We start from the raw sequence: 18,809 nt of genomic DNA on the forward strand, positions 1-18,809 counted from the left end.
GATTAAAATCAAAATAAAAAAAACTAACTTCAAAAATTTTATAGCAAAGTATGGAATGTCTTTAAAACCTTAGCTAGATAGGATTTCTTAAAACAAAAAACACAGATCATAAAGAAAAAAATTAATAACTTTTACTAAATCAAGAATTTAAACTTTAGTAAGTTACTAAAATGTATCACTAGCATACTTAAGATGAGAAGACTAGTATCCAGAATATATAAAGAACTACTCCAATCTAATAAGAAATCATCAACTCCACTTAAAAATGGGCAAAAACAAGAACCAGCAGTTAATGGAGGAGAACCCATACAGTCAAGAAGCAGGTGAAAAAGTATAAAACATTGCTAGTAATTGGGATGATGACAATTTAAGTTTTTTCATACCCATTAGAATGGCAAGTTTTCAATGTATATATTATATGTCTCATGTATAAATGGCATATGCATGTATGTTTTTTGCACAAGTTAACAGGAAAATTAACTCAAACTACTGCACAATTGCACTCATCTCACATGCTAGGAAAGTAATGGTCAAAATTCTCTAAGCCAGGCTTCAGCGATATGTGAACTGTGAACTTCCAGATGTTCAGGCTGGTTTTAGAAAAGGCAGAGGAACCAGAGATCAAATTGCCAACATCCACCGGATTGTCGAAAAAGCAAGAGAGTTCCAGGAAAACATCTATATCTGCTTTATTGACTATGCCAAAGCCTTTAACTGTGTGGATCACAATAAACTGTGAAAAATTCTGAAAGAGATGGGAGTACCAGGCCAACTGACTTGCCTCCCGAGAAACCTGTATGCAGGTCAAGAAGCAACAGTTAGAACTGGACATGGAACAACAGACTGGTTCCAAATAGGAGAAGGAGTATGTCAATTCTGTTTATCGTCACCATGCTTATTTAATTTATATGCAGAGTACATCATGAGAAATGTTGGGCTGGATGAAGCACAAGCTGGCATCACGATTGTGGGGAGAAATACCAATAACCCCAGATATACAGATGACACCACTCTTATGGCAGAAAGTGAAGAACTAAAGAACCTCTTGATGAAAATGAAAGAGTGGAAAAAGTTGGCTTAAAAGCTCAACATTCAGAAAACTAAGATCATGGCATTGGGTCCCATCACTTCATGCCAGATAGATGGAGAAACAGTGGCAGACTTTATTTTTTTGGCTCCAAAATCACTGCAGATGGTAACTGCAGCCATGAAATTACAAGATGCTTACTCCTTAGAAGAAAAGTTATGACCAACTTAGACAGCATATTATTTTTTTTCTTTTCATTTATTTTTATTAGTTGGAGGCTAATTACTTTACAACATTACAGTGGTTTTTGTCATACATTGAAATGAATTAGCCATGGATTTACACGTATTCCCCATCCCAGTCCCCCCTCCCACCTCCCTCTCCACCCGATCCCTCTGGGTCTTCCCAGTGCACCAGACCCGAGCACTTGTCTCATGCATCCAACCTGGGCTGGTGATCTGTTTCACCCTAGATAATATACATGTTTCGATGCTGTTCTCTTGAAACATCCCACCCTTGCCTTCTCCCACAGAGTCCACAAGTCTGTTCTATACATCTGAGTCTCTTTTTCTGTTTTGCATATAGGGTTATTGTTACCATCTTTCTAAATTCCATATACTTAGCATATTAAAAAGCAGAGACATTACTTTGCCAACAAAGGTCCGTCTAGTTAAAGATACGGTTTTTCCTGTAGTCATGTATGGATGTGAGAGTTGGACTATAAAGAAAGCTGAGTGCGGAAGAATTGAAGCTTTTGAACGGTGGTGTTAGAAAAGACTCTTGAGAGTCACTTGGACTGCAAGGAGATCCAACTTGTCCATCCTAAAGGAAATCAGTCCTGAATGTTCATTGGGAGGAATGATGCTGAAGCTGAAATTCCAATACTTTGGCCACCTGATGCGAAGAGCTGACTCGTTTGAAAAGACCCTGATGCTGGGAAAGATTGAAGGCGGGAGGAGAAGGGGTCCACAAAGGATGAGATGGTTGGATGGCATCACCGACTCAATGAACATGAGTGTGAGTAAGCTCCAGGAGTTGGTGATGGACAGTGTGGCATGGTATTCTGCAGTCCATGGAGTCACAAATAGTTGGACAGGACTGAGCAACTGAACTGAATACGAATATAGAGACTATATATTCTGCTTATGGAAGTATGAATGCATACAGGAGTTTTTGGGAGAGGAATTCTGTAATACATAATAAAACTGAAAAGATATATTCATGAATCCTAGAAAATCGATTTTCAGATTTATAACTGAGAAGTTTTTGATTGTGTATACCAGGAGACATGTACAAAGACGTTTGTTGCAGCATTGCTTGAAGAAAAATGTACCTGATTGGCTTTCAGTAGAGGAATGGATGAATAAATTTGATATAGTCATTAAGTGAGATACTTTCAGCAGTTAAAATAAATGGACTTCATCTAAAGTGTATCAACATGGAGAGATCTCAAAGACAGGGTTGAGTGAAAAAGACATTTGCAGACTATATACAGTGTAATGGCATTTTTATAAACATTTAAAAGCTTCTGGTAGAAGGGGAATATATTTAGATCTACGATTTTGAAAAAAATCACATTTTCACTTTCATGTTGGTTTGTCTAAAATATGCTTTCCTAAGTGGTCCCAAAGAATTTTCTTTATATGGGGGACTAAATGTACATTTTGTCACTCATTTGTTCAGTGGATTTTATTGAACATCTAACATGTACCAAATGATAATACAGCAGTGAGCAAAACAGATTGAGCCCATTTTCATGGAGTTTAAATTCTAGCCAAGGAAGACATCCAGTAAACAAATAAATTAATAAAAATACAAAATAGTGCAATAACGAAAAGGAAAGCAGGACAAAAGGAATAGAGAGTGATGGAAAGTATTTTACATGAAGAAGTAGTCAGAGAAGAAGTGCCTGTGAAAGATAATATCTAGTCATGAAGAAAGTGAACAGATAAGTTACATGGAGGAAGGGTCTTATAGGCTGACTGAAAAAGCCAGTGCAAGGCCTTACTCCTGCCTTGAGAAGCAGCAGGGAGGCCAGCATGGCAGGAGCTGAATGAATGAAGAATAGACTAGCATGAGATGAGATTAGAAAGATAGCAGAGGACTGGATCCTCTAGGAACATAGGACTAATGTGGTGGATGGTGTCGTTTTGAACACTTGGTTGAGAATAGCTCATGGGACTGATGCTGGAGGGTGTAAGGATAGACGCAGGGAAACCAGTTAGAAGGTTATTATAACACTTTTGAAAAGAAATGATGATGGTTTAGACCACGGTGTGAGAAACAGTTGTATTTTTTATATATTATTTTTTAGCAGCAATTCTTAAACTATAGAAAACCCTCTTCAGTTTAGTCGCTGTCATGTCCGACTTTTTGCGACCCCATGGACCACGGCACGCCAGGCCTCCCTGTCCATCACCAACTCCCAGAGCTTGGTCAAACATGTCCATCTAGTCTGTGATGCCATCCAGCCATCTCATCCTGTCATCCTTTTCTCATCCTGCTCTCAATCTGTCCCAGCATCAGGGTCTTTTCAAATGAGTCAGTTCTTCAGGTCAGGTGGCCAAAGTATTGGCACTTCAGCTTCAGCATCTCTCCTGCCAATGAATATTCAGGATTGATTTCCTTTAGGATGGACAACTTGGATCTCCTTGCAGTCCAAGGGACTCTCAAGAGTTTTCTCCAACACCGCAGTTCAAAAGCATCAATTCTTCAGTGCTCAGCTTTCCTTATGGTCCAACTCTTACATCGATACATGACTACTGGAAAAACCATAGCTTTGACTAGATAGACCTTTGTTGGCAAAGTCATGTCTCTGCTTTTTAATATGCTGTCTAGGTTGGTCATAACTTTTCTTCCAAGGAGCAAGTGTCTTTTAATTTCATGGCTACAGCCACCATATGCAGTGATTTTGGAGCCCAAGAAAATAAAGTCTCTCACTGTTTCCATTGCTTCCATGAAGTGATGGGACTGGATGCCATGGTCTTCATTTTTTGAATGTTGCATTTTAACACAGCTTTTTCACTCTTCTCTTTCACTTTCATCAAGAGGCTCTTTAGTTCTTCACTTTCTGCCATTAAGGTGGTGTCATCTGTGTATCTGAGGTTATTGATATTTCTTCTGGTAATCTTGACTCCAGCTTGTGCTTCATCCATCCTGGCATTTCGCATGATGTACTCTGCATATAAGTTAAATAAGCAGGGTAACAATATAGTCTTGACGTACTCCTTTCCCAGTTTGGAACCAGTCTGTTCCATGTTTGGTTTTAACTGTTGCTTCCTGACCTGCATACAGCTTTCTCAGGAGGCAGGTAAGGTAGTTTGGTATTCCCATATCTTAAAGAATTTTCCACAGTTTGTTATGATCCACAGTCAAAGACTTTGGTGTAATCAGTAAAGCAAAAGTAGATGTTTTTCTGAAACTCTCTTGCTTTTTTCAGTGATCCAGCGGATATTGGCAATTTGGTCTCTGGTTCCTCTGCCTTTTCTGACTCCAACTTGAACATCTGGAAGTTCGTGGATTACATACTGTTGAAGCCTGGCTTGGAGAATTTTGAGCGTTAGTTTGCTAGCGTGTGAGATGAGTGCAGTTGTGTGGTAGTTTGAACATTCTTTGGCATTGCCTTTCATTGGGATTGGAATGAAAACTGATCATGAGAAGCAGTTGTATTTTTCATATATTATTTTTTCGCAGCAATTCTTAAACTATAGAAAACCCTCTTATCTCAGAGAAACTGTGGGAGTTAAGAAGTGAGAAAGATAGCATGCTTTAGCTGCTAATGAGTGAGAAGCTATACACACAATCTCAACATCCCCCGAAATTTTAAACTTCTAAAGATTTTCTTTGGAACTGTGAGGAGGGGATTTCAATTCCTCTTACCAAAAGGTATCATTTACTTTTCTTTTTCTGTTAATCATTCTGAATTTTGTAGTTGAGTTTAATACAGTCACACTTTGGTCTTTAAATAATGAAATTTGAAATTCAAGTATGGGGTAGTGTTTTGAGGTTACTGATTGCATTAACTGAATTGTGGTTTAAATACTTAGTTTTGCTTATTCCACAGATTAAATGTATAGCTATATGTAAAGGCAAATAACCATTCTATGCATTTATGTAGCTCTAGAACCTTTTATTGAGAATAATTTGGGTTGTAACATCTTTTATGATTGTATATAAACTATCTTTGAACTTTTGTATGATTTCATTGCATTTGCACTTTGATGTGTTAAGATTCAATTATTAGTTAAATTATTTTATACTGACTTTTTTTATATATCAATTGTTCACTTTTTTCAGTAATTCAGTTAAATTTATATATAGTGGCTTTTGTGTTATTTCTAAGTATAGTCTTTTTCTCCAACTTATTGTCATATTAGCTAATCTGTTTTACTTTTATGTCTAGGGAGTCCGTGTGTGTGTGTCTGTGTGTGTATGAGAGGAGGGAGAAAGAGGGGAGGGGAAGAAAATCTACTTTTTTTTTTTTTTTTTAATTTTTTTGCCTTAACGAGCTGTATGTGGGATTTTAGTTCCCCAACCAGGAATCAAACCCACGTTCCCCTACAGTGGCAGCAAGGAGTCTAAACCACTGTACTGTCAGGAAAGTCCCCAAGAGAATCTACTTTGTAACAAGTCTTTAGATATACAGATAATATTACACCATTATGGCTTTTAAATGCTAAACAAATCATTATCCAGAGTGGCAGGCATACAGTAAAAATCGTAATTCATTATAAACATTATGTTCTATTTCTATATGTACCAATACATCTGCACTTTTATGTATGACTAGAAATTTAATTGTTTAAAATATCTGTTATAATGATAGAGCATAACAACAATAAGATTACTATAGCAATGAACTCAAAATATTCTGATCATGTTTTAGGATTGAATTTAACACAATGAGTAGGAAATAGGTTTTTGTTTTGCTTTGTGAAAAATGCAGTTTTAGGCTCCGATGCCTAATCTTAATAAGAAATTTAACTTATTTTTTTCATGGATATGAAAAAATGGATATGGATAGTGAATTACCATGTCTGTTTGAAAATACTTTGAATATTTAATAAATTTAAATTTGTTAGTCATACTAATTTAACTTTCTTTTTCTTTTAGCAAAACTATACAATCTAAGGTGGACTGCATTTTGGTAAGTAAAATAACTAATCTTAAAGTCTTTTTGTTATAAGGCTTTTCCCACTATATAAAATATATTATTTTTGAGTAAATATTTATCTTAAATATAGCTGAGTTTTAGTGAATAAAATTTGACGTTTAATTACAACCATGGGGTGAACTGGCTATATGCTGTCTACTTTCCTATATGTCATCAATAATGAAATCATAATCTGAGGTAATTACATGTTTTTGAAACTTACTGGCTTTTACTAAAGATCGCTTCAGCATTTAATAAAGTGAATGTGTAGCTTTCTATTCTAGTAATTCTTAAAGGATTTATTAAAGAAAAAATTTTTAATGTTTGATAGGTTAGTTTTCTTGTGGTGAGTGAAGTGAAAGTTGCTCAGTTGTGTCACTTTGCGACCCTATGGACTATGTAGTCCATGAAATTCCTCAGGCCAGAGTACTGGAATGGGTAGCCTTTCCCTTCTCCAGGGGATCTTCCCAATCCAGGGATGGACCCCAGGTCTCCCACATTGGAGGCGGATTCTTTACCAGCTCAGTCACCAGGGAAGCCCAAGAATACTGGTGTGGGTAGCCTATCCCTTCTTCAGGGGAATCTTCCCAACCTAGGAATCTAACTGGGGTCTCCCTCATTGCAGGTGGATTCTTTACCATCTGAGCTATCAGGGAAGCCCTTTTCTTGTGGTAGTGTGTTTTTTATATTTGGGTTGCTAGACTTCAGGAATTAAAGTCACAATAATAGTTTACATTTAGATTGGACTTTTAGACTATAAGAATTTGTTTAAATAAAAGCTTTTTAAAATACTTAATGTATTAGTTTTTGTTGCTATAATATACTTTTTGTCTTTGGACTGCTGGCCTTTGGGAGTTAAAGCCACAAAATGGTTTAAATTTAGATTTAAATGGTTTAAATTTATTTTCTGTTCCATTGATCTTCTCTTAAACATATAAGGGAAGACGTATGCAGCTACTGAGACTACTGGAATAGTACTGACTTCTTTCATGGAAAGTTTATTAATGGAATGTTCCCTGAGCTCTAGAATATTCAGTGACTGCACTGTTAGATTCCCCAAAATGTCACTGTTGTTAGTCCTCTTTTTCTATTGTGACATTAGGACTTTCTTAACTCAGGTTTGTGTCTTCATTATAAGCTACTTTTTTTTTTGTTAGGGAGCAGGGGTCTGCAGCGTCTGGTGCTGAAACAGTATATGATCTTTTTAGCTTATGATACTAGTTTCTAGGTAGGTGAGTAAATAACATTACTTCATAGGAGAACAGGTATGAAGGGTTCTCCTGTGCTTTTCTAACCTAATGTTTGAGAAAGAGTACTTTGTGGGGTTGTTTTCCCCCCTTTTCTCAATACTCTAAAGTAGATGATCATGTTAATTCCCTTTTACAAATGAAGAGACTCATGCTCTTGCATTTACTTAAAAAAAAAAATTATTGGGCCAATGCTAAATATTTGGGAAACAAAAGGACATGTTGCCTTGCCCTCAAGAAATCCAGTCTGTTAAAACAGATTTAATAATTCTCTTAAGACCTAGGAAGGTAGTGATTGGGGATAGAGGGGTAACCTTACCCCCTGAGAGCATTTTCTGTTTCTCTCTACTCTCAAGAGTTCATATGTACTTTCAGTTGTTTATATCTATCATTCAGTAACTACTGCATAATTACTCTTTGCTAGACCCTGTCTGGGTGTCAAAATACAATGGTAAACAAGACAAGTACAGTTGCTATCTAAGACTCTTGGCTTTTTTTCTTTTAGTATCTGAGATAATATTGGAGGACTATTCAATTTTTCTTTTCATTGAGAAAGTTGAGACAGAAGACTGGTATAATTTATTAAATGTGGCATTTATAAAATACTAAATAAAAACAAAAAGGATTTTTAATCTTTTAAGAATTCAGAAGTGTTTCTATTTTAGCATGAATTTTAAAGTTATATATATATTTGATGAACAAGATAGTAAGATCTGTATCTTCATAAAGCTTACATTTTATTGAGTGAAGTAGACATTAAATGAATGGTAAAATAAGTTTTACAACTTAAGATAATAATAAATGCTATTACAAAAATTTTAAAAGACAAAAGGAGACAACTGACAGTGTATAGGGAATCTTTAGATTGTGTGATTAGGAGAAGTATCTGAGGAAATGACATTTGAAAAGAGACCTGAATAAGAAGAAGCCAGTATTGTGTAAAGATCTGACTGTGACAAATACTCGGGAGAGGGAACAGAAAGTACAAAAATTCTGAAACAGAAATGATCCTGGAATGTTTGAAGAATACGAAGAACCCAGTGCACTGGAACTTAACGAAGGGAGGAGAGGGTGATAGGAGAAAAGAATAGCTATGGCAAATAGTATGTGTTTTATTCTAAGTGCATGGAATCCAATTAAAAGATTTCAAGTACGAGAATAGTATGATCTAATTTTCTTTTTAAAAAAAAAAAAAATACCCTAGCAGTTGTTGGGAAATAGGCTTTTAGGGGTATAAGAGTGGAAGCAGGGAAATCAGTTAGGCTGTTGGAAAAGTCGAAATAAGAATGCAAGGCGGTTGCGTGCTTGGAAGGGGAAGATAGGATAGAATTAAGGATAATTCCTTTTGGTCTAAAAAATTTCCTTTAGTATTTTTACAAGGCAGGTTTGCTCACAATGAATTCTCTTGATCTGTCTTGATTTGTCTGTGAATGTCTATTTTACTTTCAGTTTTGAAGAATAGTTTTACTGGATATAGAATTCTTGATTCCTAGGTTTCTCTGTAAAAAATTCCATCTCTTTGAATGTATCATTTCTCTACCTTTGGCCTTCATTGTTTCTGATGGAAAGTCAGTCATTAATCATTTTTTTTTCTGGTACATGATGAGTAGTTTTTTCTCTTCTTGCTATCAAGATTCATTCATATATTCATTCACTCACCCACCTACTCTTGCTTTCAACAGTGAGACTGTTTTACATGTAGGTATGGATCACTTTGTGTTTATCCTACTTTGGGTTTGCTGAGTTTGCATCTGTAGATTAATCTGATTTGAGATGTTTTCAGCCATTATTTCTTCATATATATATATTTTTGTCCCTTGGGTCCCCTCTCCATAGGAAGCTGCTATTACATGTAAGTTTGAATGATTGATTTTATCCCTCTAGTCTCTGGGATTTGTTCCTTTTTTGTCTGATTATCTTTCTTTATGTTCTACTTTCTCAGATTTTATTGAGATTCCTTGGTATTTTTTTCATTGTCACCAGGTTTTCCTTTTGATGTTTAAACACAGTCAACCTCATCCATGTGGAATAGGTCATGGGAGAAGCCCCAGACAGGAGTAAAACTGACTCTCACAGTTAATACCTGAAGTTCAGCAGTTTTTAATGATCAAACACTTCTCAGTATGTTGCCGTTAGTCAGTTTCCAAAGCCCTAAAATCATTTTTCCATCATTTTAGAGTTATTTGGGGGCGGCGGGGGGGCATCCTGGCCTATTCATTTCATTTGTTCTAGATATCTCAGCTTTCTCACATTGTTTTTATCGTATTTTCTTCTAGAAGTTTTACGGTTTTAGCTTTTTGTATTAGGTCTGTGAGCCGATTTGATTTAAATTTGTTTGGTATAAGATGAACTTCAGTGTTTATTTTTTTAACCAAATGGATAGATATCCAGTTGTTTAAGCACTGCTTGTTAGGAAGTCTGCCGTGGGTCTTTGGCTAGAGTCTCTTTTTTCCCATCAGTTGCTATCTATCTTTATGATATCACCACACTGTCTTGTTTACGGTAGCTTTGTCAAAAGTCTTGCCATCAGGTAATGTAATGATTTGAATTGGTTTTGGCTTCTCCATACAAATTTCAGAATAATTTTGTCAATTTCTGTCAAAAAAAAAAAAAGTCTACTTGGACTTGTTTGTGTTTCAGTGAATTTATTGATAGATTTGGGGCAAGTGGCTACCCTAATGACACATTTTCTAATCTATAAGCATGGTGTATCTCCATATTAGTTGATTTCTCTATAATTTCTCTTAGCAGTGTTTTCTGGTTTTATGTGTATTTTGCTTAAATTATTCCTAAATAAGATTTTGGATTTTATCACAAATGGCATTAAAAAGTGTTTATTATGTTTTATTATTGATTTGTATATTGATCTTGTAAGTATGCAGACTTAACTAAGTTCACATGTTACATCAAGTTTTTGAATTCTCTACCAAATCAATCATATTATCCATGAATAAAGAAAAGTTTAATCCGACTTCAGTCTAAATGTCTGTTCATTAATTTTTCTCACCTTATTCGCAGCTACAACCTCCAGTTCAATTCTGAATAGAAATGATGAGAATTGGATTTCCTTTCCCTTGTTCTCAGTCTTAGGGGAAAACCATTTATTCATTCACCTTATAATGTGCTGTTAGCATTAACTTTTTTATGAATGCTTTTTTAAAGTTATTCCGTTCTGTTCCTTTTTTGTTAAGAGACTTTTTATCACAAATACATACTTGATTTTATCAAATGATTTTTTGCACTTACAGAAATAATCACATGGTACTTCTCTGTGATTCTGTTAACTTGATAAGTTATACTGATTAATTCTCCAAAGTCAACCATCTTTGCGTTCCCCTGGTAAGCTCCATATGGTGCATATACCTCCGTATGTTGTGTTATACTTTTATATACTGCTGCATTGGATTTGGAGAAGGCAATGGCAACCCACTCCAGTACTCTTGCCTGGAAAATCCCATGGATGGAGGAGCCTGGTAGGCTGCAGTCCATGGGGTCACTAAGAGTTGGACACGACTGAGTGACTTCACTTTCACTTTTCACTTCCATGCATTGGAGAAGGAAATGGCAACCCACTCCAGTGTTCTTGCCTGGAGAATCCCAGGGACAGGGGAGCCTGGTGGGCTGCTGTCTATGGGGTCGCACAGATTTGGACACAACTGAAGCGACTTAGCAGCAGCAGCAGCATTGGATTCGCTATTTTTTAAGACTGTTTGTGTTAATTAGAGCTTTTGATCTGATGGTTTCTTGTAGTGTCTGTTTTTGGTATCTGGGTAATGTTGGCTTCATGAAATGAGTTTGGAGGTGTTTTTCCTTTATTTTTGGAAGCAATTTAAATTAAAATTAGTATTATTTCTTTTTTATTTTATTTAATTTTCTGGCCACCCTGAACAACTTATGAGATCTTAGCTCCCTGAGCAGAAATTGAACCTGGGTCCTCACCTAGGCCCTCAGCAGTGAGAGCATGGGGTCCTAACCACTGACTGCCAGGGAATTCTCTCATTTTTAAATATTTATGGTAGAGTTCACTAGTGGAACCATCTGTGGAAAAGGCTTTAGCTATGAAATCAGTTTCTTTAATTATTATAAGGCTATACTTAAAATTTTTTCCTGATGCAGTTTTGATATTTGTGTCTTTCAGGGAATTTGTTCATGTTTCCTATAGTAGTGAGTTTGTTAGTATAATATTGTTTAATAATATTCCCTTATAATCCTTTACTGTCTATAGGATTTTTAGCAGTTCCCTCTCATTACTGAAAATTAGCAATTGTATCTTCTTTTGATCTTAATCAGCTTAGCTAGAGGTTTAATAATTTTATAAATAAAACTAAACTTTTGGTTTCATTTACTTTCTTTCTTGTCAGTTTTCTGTTTCCTTTCTCCTTTAATGTACATTTTTTTTCTTATGCTTAACTTGGCTTTAATTGACACTTATTTTTCTAGCCCCTCAATAAAAAAATTTTAAACCTTTTTTGTCTTTTCATTGTAAACATTTAATGCTACAAATAATCCTCTAAGCGCTGATTTAGCTGCATTCCATAATTTTTTGTGTGTTTTCATTGTCATTCAGTTAAATGAAACTTTTCTTATTCTAATTTATTCTTGTTACCCATAATATAGGATGATCAGTTTCCAAGTAGATGAGTATTTATTGAATCTTGTTTTTGGTATAGCTTAGTGAATGTTTCATATGTACTTGAAAATAACATGTATTCTACTGTTACTGGATAGACTGCTCTTCTGTCTCTATATGTCAACTGATATCAGTTAGGTCCAGTCGGTTATTGTTTTTCAAAACATATTTATCCTTACTGATATTTCACTTTTTCAGTTATTGAGAGGGATGCTAAAACTTTGTAATTGTGATTGTGAATTTTTTTATCTTTGATCCTGTCAGTGTTAGCCTCATGTATTGAAGCTATTAATAGGAGCATAAACATTTAAGATTTTTATGTATTCTTCATGAATTGATTCTTTTATTATTATTATGTTTTTGTTTTTAATATCTAGTAACATTCGTTTTTTTCAAGTCTGCTTTGTCTGATATCACCATAGCCCCTCCATCTTTCTTATAATTAGTGCTTGTTAGTGTGGCATATCTTTTTTCATCCCTTTACTTCTGAGCAAAGTTATATAAACACTTTAAGTGTTTTGTTGTTGTTGATAACATCATATGCTTAACCAATTTGACAAGCTTTGTCTTGGAACTGCCTGTAAGATTGAGTGTATGTATACCATTTTGCTGTTTATATTCTACATTGTAGGTCTACTGTTGATTAACTTGCCCAGTTTTAGTTTATTTGGAAGAAGTCTTTCATTTACAAAACGTATTTTCACTGGGTATAGAATTCTAGATATTTTTTCTTTCAGCCTTTTTTGCAGTCTAGATCTATTTTCTTTTGGTTTGCATAGACTCCATTGAGAAGTTTGTTTTCTTTCTCGTTTCCCTTGTGTGTAATGTGTCCTATTTTTCTCCTCTGGCTTCTTTCCTGATTATTTATTAGTGGTTTTCAGCAATTTTATAGCCTTATAGCCTTGTTTTCCTTTGTTTTTGACCTGCTTGTGATTAACTGAGTTTCCACAATCCTGTAGGTTTACAATTTTACATCAGCTTTCAAAAATTTCCAGCCATTCAAATATTCTTCTTTGCCCCTTTCCATCATGGGTCTCAAAGTTTATTTATGTTACATTCCTCAGTAATTCTCACAGGTCACTAAGGTTATGTTTAGTCATTTTTTTCTCTTTTTGCTTCATTTTGGATAGTTTATATTTCTTTAATATTATTATCACATTCCTTAATCTTCTTGACATATGCGATCTATAATTCTATTCAATGAATTGCCCATTTTAGACCTTGTATTTTTTAAGTTCTAGAAATTTCACTTGGTTATTTTCTTTTATAGCCTTCATTTCTTTTGTTAAATCCTTGAGCGTCTTCATAAAAACTCTTTTAAGGTCTTTGTTTTCTAATTATCTCTTAAGTCTCTTTACTGAGTTTTTGTTGCAATTACAAGATCATGTTTTTCTGCTTCTTTACATGTCTAGTCATTTTTAGTTTAGTATTCATTTAGAATGTCTAGATTTTGTTCTCTTCCTTTAAAATGTACTATAGTTTTCTTTAGCTGGCAGCTAAAGTACTTGCAGATTATCCTTTTGAGGTTGTGTTTAAGCTTTGTTGGGGCAAGTCTGAAATAGCTAGACTTTAGAGTTAGTTCAGCTTTTATACTAAGGTGTTACTGCTGCAGTGTCTATACTGAATTTTTTGGCTGTTGACTGAGATGTCTCAATGCTATGTGATTGGAATTTGAACATGTCACAGTCGGTTGCAATTTCTTGGTATTTCTCTGCATTTTGTCTGTATTTGCCCATATAGTGACCTCATGTACTTTGATGGTGTCAACTAATCTCAGTATGCTCATGACTCTTAATTATATATCCCCAGTTTATGCTCCAGACCCATATAACCAGCTACTGTCTATTGATCAATTTTACTAAGATGTCACATAGGCACTTCAAACTCAACTTTTCCAGAACTAGTTTCACTGTATCACACCCAAAATTCTGAACCTATTTTTTTGTTTCCTATTGCTACTGTAACAAATTATCGTAAATTTAGTGGCTTAACACAAGTTTATTATCTTGTCATTCTACAGATCAGCAGTCTGACATAGGGCTCACTAAGACAAAGTGAAGGTGTCAGGAGGACTGTATTCCTGTTGGAGGCTGTAGGGATAATCTTTTTCTTGCTTTTTATAGCTTTTAGTGGCTGCATCCTCAAAGCCAGCAATGAGTCCTCATGTCTTACACAGTGTCACTCTGACACGTCTCTTTTTTGTAGTCAAATCTCCTTCAACTTCCCTCTTATTAGGACTTTTGTGATTTCATTAGGCCTGTTAGATAATACAGGATGCTCTCCCCGTTTCAAGGTCCTTAATGTGTTCACACCTGGAAAGTCCCTTTTATAGTGTATAACAGATTCACAGTTCTAGGGATTTGAGGATTAGGACATGAACATATTGGAGGGCCATTATTCTTTCTGTCATATTAGTGAATATACTCACTCAGCTAACCTAAAAACCTGGTAGTCTTTCTTGTTTTCATCCTCTTTCTCACCTACCTCACATCTAGTCAGTCACCACATCCCATCACTTCTGCCTTCAAAATTGCTCCATTTTTGTGTATCCTGACTGCTTCTACATTAATCCAGACCATCGTGATTGTTGGAAATAACGGCAGCTATTTTTCTGCTTCTCATCCCTCCACTTTAATTCCATTCTTCAAAACATCATTACAACATCTTTATGAAATGTGAATCTTTGTATTTTATACCCTTTGTTAAGACCTTTTACTGGTTCCCCGTTGTTTTATCTTAAGGTGTTGAAGATCCTTCATACTAGGCTTTACTTCTCTTATTCAATCTCATCTTTCTCTACTCCCTCTGCAGGCTTGTCAGCAAGCTGTAATGAACACTTGTGAAGTAAGAGAAGAGAATATATATCCTCTTAGTCTAGAACAACAATGGCCATTAGAACATTCTGCATTGGTAGAAATGTCCGGTATATGTGCTATTCAGTTTGGTAGCCACTACAGACATGACTATTTATTAAGCTCTTGAAATGTGGTTAGTGTGACCGAGGAACTGAACTTTTAATTTTATTAATTTGATTTTAAGTTAAATAGCCACAAGGGGCCAGTGGCAGCCTTATGGATAGTGCAGTTCTAGAACAGTGGTTCTCAACTGGAGGCAGTTTTGCCCCCAGGAAATATTTGACCACATCTGGAGTCATTTTTGTTTTTCACACTCAGAGTGTGCTACCAGTTGAGTGGGTAGAGGACAAGTATGCTATTTAAACATCCTGCAGAAGTGAAAGTGAAGTCGCTCAGTTGTGTCCAACTCTTTGCGATCCCATGGATTGTAGCCTACTAGACTCCTCTGTCCATGGGATTTTCCAGGCAAGAATACTGGAGTGGGTTGCCAGTTCCTTCTCCAGGGGATCTTCCCGACCCAGGGATCAAATCCGATTTACCGTCTAAGCCACCAGGGAAGGCACAGGACACTACTTTATGATAGACTTCTCAGCCTAAAATTGTCAGTAGTGTTAGATGATGAAAAACTCTGGTCTAGACTATCCACTCTCTCTCTTTTTTTTTTTTAAACTATATGTAGCTGTATTTTAAGATTCATCTTAGATACTACCCCTCGGAAAGCCATCTGAGGTTTCTCAGGTCTGAGTCTGATATATCTTCTTTCCCCTAGTACCCTGTGCTTACCTTCATTTGTTTTATGTAGTCACTTCTGTATAGTCATAATTAGTATTTTTATTTGTTCTTGGCTTCTTGAGTGTAGGAACATACTCATTGGAATATGCCCACAGGCACATGAGGATGATCCATAAATATTTTTTAAAGTTATGAATGAGTATAACCTAATGACTCAATTTTTAAACATTTTGTGATTTAAAATATTAAGAAGTGTTACCATCTTCAGTTGAGACCTTTCAGAGACCATAGACTTGTTAAAATATTTGAATTTCTTTGTTGGAATTACTGAATACTTGACAGTTTGCCCATAAGAACAGAAACTTTTCTCATTCCTTTAGAGAGAAAGAACATTTTTTTTTTTTCTGGCATTCTCCTCTTTCCCCCTGTTCTCCTCAGCTTAGGTATTTCCCTTCCTCACACACTAACCTGCTAAGAGGTAACCAACCCTGCTCATCCCCAGAGTACAGATGGGGAACTGAAACTTTATTGCATAGATTCAGGAAGGATTTAAACATGTGAAGTGGAATAAATAGGTCAGAAACTAAGAGTAACTGGCAATATAATAGAATGGCTCAGAGCTGAGACTATAGAATGACACAGTCCTGTATTTGTATCTTTGCCCCTACCTTTATTGCCATTATTGTCTGATTTTGGAAAATTTTAACCTATTTTAGTTGTACTTTAAAAGGTGATAGTAATAGTTTCTAATCCACTGAGTTGCTGGCAGTATTAAAGGAGATAACAACTGTACTTGTTACAAGCATGCCTCAGAGATACTGAGGGTTCAGTTCCAGACCACTACAGTAAAGTGAATATTGCAACAAAATGAGTCACACAAATTGTTTGGATTCGCAGTGCATACAAAAGTTATGTTTACAGTATACTGTAGTCTATTAAGTGTGCAGTAGCATTATGTCTAAAAAATATTGTACATACCTTAATTAAGAGCCTTTATTGCCAAACAACACTAACCATCATCTGAGCCTCTAGCAAGTCTTAGTAGTAACATCAAAGATCATTGATAACAGATCACCAAAAGAGATAACAATGATAATGTTGGAGAAGTTGGAAATACTGTGAGAATTACCAAAATGTGACACAGAGACACAAAGTGAGCAAATAAGACTGGAAAATACAGTGCCAGTAGCTGTGCTCAGTGTAGGGATGCACAAACCTTCAGTTTGTTAAAAAAACACTGTATCTGTGAAGCATGATAAAAGGAAACTCAACAAAAGGAGGTATGCCTGTAGTGTAAATAGAGGCACACAGGACAGCTTCAGTTGAAGGTGCTGTACGTGTAAATTGTTAATGTGAAATCTAATTGACTTATCAACCACAAATATGTGTTTCTAGAAGGCTGAGCATTAGCCAGGGATCACAGTTTTTATGTGCATCATCACGGAACTTACCGTTTAAGAAAGGTCGCTTACCATGTGGAACCACTGAAGGAGAGTGTTGAATCCCTCAAACCCGGAGGGAGGAGGATGGAGAAGCTGGGAGTCACCTGGCTACCGCTGTCCAAGAAGCCGGGAGCTGCACGTTGTGGAAGAGCTGCCGGCGTCAGCCCTCCATGCTCCCGCCACCTCCAGGACTTGATAGATGCTGTTTCCTCTGCCAGCTGTGCTCTTCGCAGTTATCTTCTCCTGGATGACTCCTGCTCCTTTCGGACTTGCCTCAAATACCTTTTCAGAATGCTTTTTATCTGCTGGGAATGCATTCAGTTGCAGATAACAGAAAACCCCAACTATTGGTGGCTTAAAGAAATAAGTTTGTGTCATCTAATAAGTCCAGAGTTAGGCATCAAAGAGCGATACAGTAGCTTACTGGAGTCCTAGGCTTTTTGTGTTTTGCTGAGTCACCTTTCGTCCCGTCACAGCATTGATGGCTGCTGCACGTCCATACCTTCTATCCAAATGCCAAGGCAGGAAGAAGAGAGAAAGGGCAAAAGGGCTTTCTTCTAGGAAAACTCTGTGTTTATTTTCAGGGCACCTACTCTGTTCCCACTTCAGGAACTTCCACCTCCGGGTGATGTCACTTGGGTGCGCCTAGCTGCAAGGGAAACTAGGATACGGAGTATTTTGTTTTCCAGCCACTAGACCAGAAGACAAGAAGGGAGTTAACAGTATGCCTGAGTCTAGCCTCTCTGCTATACCTTCTTCTGTTAAGGCCCTTGCTTTCATGCACCTTATAAAAAGCTTTCTACCCTGTTACAGCTCTTACTGTATAGTATGCTGATCCCCAGGCTAATTTGTTTCCTTCAACAAAAATAAGCTTTTGGTAGTAATAAGAACTGTGTCTCACGGTCTTGGTAGCCCCAGTGCTTAGTACCTTGTCTAGTACATGGAAGACAGTTAACATTTGCTGAGTGATTATCTGCAAATAATAATTATCAAAAACTATGTGTAATATGCACATAATATCACCTAAACAGAGTTTGTCTCTACATATTATTATTAGTAGTATTTATTGAGTATTTATTATCATGTGCCAGACAAGTACTTTACATATTTTATTATTCAGTCCTCATAATTTGCCTATGAGATTAATCTGTTATCATCCTCATTTTACAAATGAGGAAACAGGCTCAGACAGGTTAAGTACCTCTCTCAGGGTCATAAAACTTGCTAATTGGTACAATTAGGCTTTTAATCCAGGTAGCCTGACTCCAGAGCCAAGACTTTGAAAAACAATGATAAACAAGACTTTTTAAAGTGTCTAAAATATGAGGTTATTTATATGAATTTTTAAAAATTCTACTTCTTCTCCCTGTGATTAAGAAATGTTTCTGAAAGTAATTATCCACTTTGAAAATAAATCTGAAGAGGAAAAAAATGAAAAGCTAGCCTCATCATCTTACTGAATTTTAGTAATCAGTAATTCTAAATTTAGTCTCTTTTTTGCAAATAGGTTGCTTGGATGCCATTTAAAAAACATAATATGCTCACTGAAACAAAATAACTAAAATGATTTTAACTGTTTAAATTGATTACAATTGTGAAGACTATGGCTCTATGAAATATACTAAAAATAAATAATAGAAAATTGTATCTATATTTAAAGCCTGGTGTTTGCCTACTTATCAATAAAGACAAAATATTTTTAGAAGCATATGAATAAAATTTTT

The 18,809-nt window shown here is 35.8% G+C and overlaps 1 protein-coding gene across 4 annotated transcripts in view; it reads left to right on the plus strand.

Annotated features, from left to right (window-relative positions):
- RFX7 (regulatory factor X7) overlaps positions 1-18,809 on the plus strand; it is a 141,378-nt gene that overhangs the window by 64,075 nt on the left and 58,494 nt on the right. For all 4 annotated transcript variants that reach the window (XM_070469242.1, XM_070469240.1, XM_070469243.1 and 1 more), the window contains exon 3: positions 6,140-6,173. In XM_070469242.1, coding sequence (XP_070325343.1) covers positions 6,140-6,173 — 34 coding nt within the window. The remainder of the gene's footprint in view (positions 1-6,139; positions 6,174-18,809) is intronic.

Source organism: Odocoileus virginianus, chromosome 6, assembly GCF_023699985.2.
Source record: "Odocoileus virginianus isolate 20LAN1187 ecotype Illinois chromosome 6, Ovbor_1.2, whole genome shotgun sequence".
NCBI classification, from domain to species: Eukaryota; Metazoa; Chordata; class Mammalia; order Artiodactyla; family Cervidae; genus Odocoileus; species Odocoileus virginianus.